Raw genomic sequence first — 2,201 nt, forward strand, 5'->3', positions numbered from 1 at the left:
GGAGCCGATAACGGCGGGTGCCTGGCGAAGTGCAGGGCCACGGCTGGCCGTATATCACCTGTCACCTGGCGTGGGAACCCACCCCGCCTACCCGTGCCCAGCCTGGGAGAGGGGTGGGGGCTGTTCCCAGGACTTTGGCCCCCGCCTGCTGCCCAGCCCACCCGCCCCCTCCCGCAGCGGCTGTTTGTTCAGCAGGCACGGGGGGGAGCCGATAACGGCGGGTGCCTGGCGAAGTGCAGGGCCACGGCTGGCCGTATATCACCTGTCACCTGGCGTGGGAACCCACCCCGCCTACCCGTTCCCTGGGGAAAGCCCGGCCCCGCCCTGGGGAGGGGGCCAGGCTGGCTGGGTGTGTCGGGAGGACAGCCATTTCCCGGGCAACACTGGGTGCCGGGCCCTGCCCCTCAGCACCCACCCCCTCTGGGGGGCTGGGATGGGCCCATTTTTCAGGCAAGGACACTGAGGCTCAGGAGAGCTCACAGCTGGAAGGGGATGGGCTGGGAGGATGCTCAGGAGAGGCCTTGGAGTCAGAGGTTGGGTCAACAATCCACAGGCCTGGGAGCTGGGAAGGGGCGGGGCAGCCCAGGGTCCGGACACGGTGCACACCTGGTGCAGATGACATCCTCGTGCAGGCTGCCCTGGCAGCGCTGGCACTGCGTCCAGAGACGCGAGAAGCGCTCCTCCAGGGCATTCAGATGGGATACCTGGGGATGGCAGCGGCTGAGCAGGGCACCCCGGCCTCCCCACCTGGCCCCTCCTCACCTCCCGGCCCTCTCACCTCCTTCTGATACAGCTCAGACTCCCGGGGCTGGCAGAACTCACACACGGCTCCTGGGGGAAGGCGGGTCAGCACCAAGTGCTGGGGCCAAGCCAGGAACTGGGCCACCCCATCCCTGCCCACTGCCAATCCCAGCTTCTGAAAGTCCCCAGAGGCTGGAGAACAACGGAGCAAGTGTGCTGGGAAAACTCCCCTGGGGAACTCCCAGGGTGGGGGCCAAGGACCCTCTGTGGGGGGTGGAGAGAGGGGCCACCTGCCCAAGGGCCCTGGGTCTAATGGGTGGCAGTGCCAGCCCCGGGGGTGGGTGTCTAGGACCTGGGGTGATGGCAGAGGCAGGCTGAGGGCCAGTGGGGGCCCAGTGGACAGGACCACTCACCCTGGTGGTTGAGCACTGTGCGGCAGCCGATGCAGCAGTTGCGGCGTTTGGCGAAGGCCAGGAGGCCGCCAACCTTGCCCGTGAGCACCGTTTTGCAGCGTGTGTGGTCCCCCCCTGCAGGAGAGGAAGCAGGTGGTGGGCCGGTGCCCCTCCCTGCACCCCCAGGGTGCCCCCAGTCCCCCTGTGCCCCCGTACGCAGTAGCACAGCCTCGGCACGGCCCTCGCCCAGGATGGGCTCAAAGATGCGCAGGAGGGGCTTGGCCAGCTGCTGCTCCAGGTAATACTGCGTGTCGATGGGCAGGCTGTGCTCCAGCACGAACAGTGGGTCCTGCGGCCACACAGCAGTCACACCCAGGCAGCCCAGGGTAAGGGTGCCGGGGTGGACACGGGGGAACAATGGCACGGGGTGGTCATGGGGTGTAGGGCCTAGGCCTGCCTATGGGCTGTGACATGGGGGTCCTGGGTCTGGGATGGGGTTGGAGGTCATGAAGGAGTCTCTGGGCCACACAGTCTATGGGGCCCTCAGGTCACCAAGGAAGGGTCGGAGTTCACAAGGGGAAGCAAGGATGAGGAAGGGGTCAGGAGGTCACAAGTCATGGGGCTAAGATGTGGGTTACGGGGGGTGGGGGTAGAGCGGGAGGATTATGAATCCAAGGGAACCCCTGGCTGAGGAGCTGTGTGCACAGGGGAGGGACTGGGGCCCCCTTCCATAGGGGAGCAAGGGAGGGGTCAGAATAGAGGGGGGGCCTCCAGAAGGGGCCCAGGCCACGCCTAGGCTGCCATGGGGGGTGGTTCTCAGGGCCCCACAGGGCATGGGAGGCCCCGCCCTTCCCGCAGGCCCGCCCATCTCGGAAAGCAGAAGTGAGAGCGAGGGGGCTGGGCAGGAGCGGGCAGCCAGGTGGGCCTGACCTCCGACTTCATGTAGGCGGCCACACCCTTGGCGGCACTGATGATCACGTAGGGGACGCGGTCGCCCAGGCTGGGCGCACTCCCGGGGTCCCGCTTCCTCATCCTGCGTGGAGATGGGGTGGCGGGTGGGTGAGGGCA

At 67.5% G+C, this 2,201-nt stretch overlaps 1 protein-coding gene across 2 annotated transcripts in view; it reads right to left on the minus strand.

Moving 5' to 3' along the window:
• Positions 1-2,201, minus strand: part of POLD1 (polymerase (DNA directed), delta 1, catalytic subunit) — a 41,317-nt gene that overhangs the window by 230 nt on the left and 38,886 nt on the right. Inside the window, exons 22-26 of one of the 2 annotated variants that reach the window (XM_011965983.1) lie at positions 2,064-2,166; positions 1,350-1,482; positions 1,155-1,268; positions 779-831; positions 607-704 (exon numbers count right to left, since the gene is read on the minus strand). In XM_011965983.1, coding sequence (XP_011821373.1) covers positions 607-704; positions 779-831; positions 1,155-1,268; positions 1,350-1,482; positions 2,064-2,166 — 501 coding nt within the window. The remainder of the gene's footprint in view (positions 1-606; positions 705-778; positions 832-1,154; positions 1,269-1,349; positions 1,483-2,063; positions 2,167-2,201) is intronic. The other variant, XR_001004436.1, reaches the window with a different exon arrangement.

This window comes from Mandrillus leucophaeus, unplaced genomic scaffold (assembly GCF_000951045.1).
Source record: "Mandrillus leucophaeus isolate KB7577 unplaced genomic scaffold, Mleu.le_1.0 Scaffold74, whole genome shotgun sequence".
NCBI lineage: Eukaryota > Metazoa > Chordata > Mammalia > Primates > Cercopithecidae > Mandrillus > Mandrillus leucophaeus.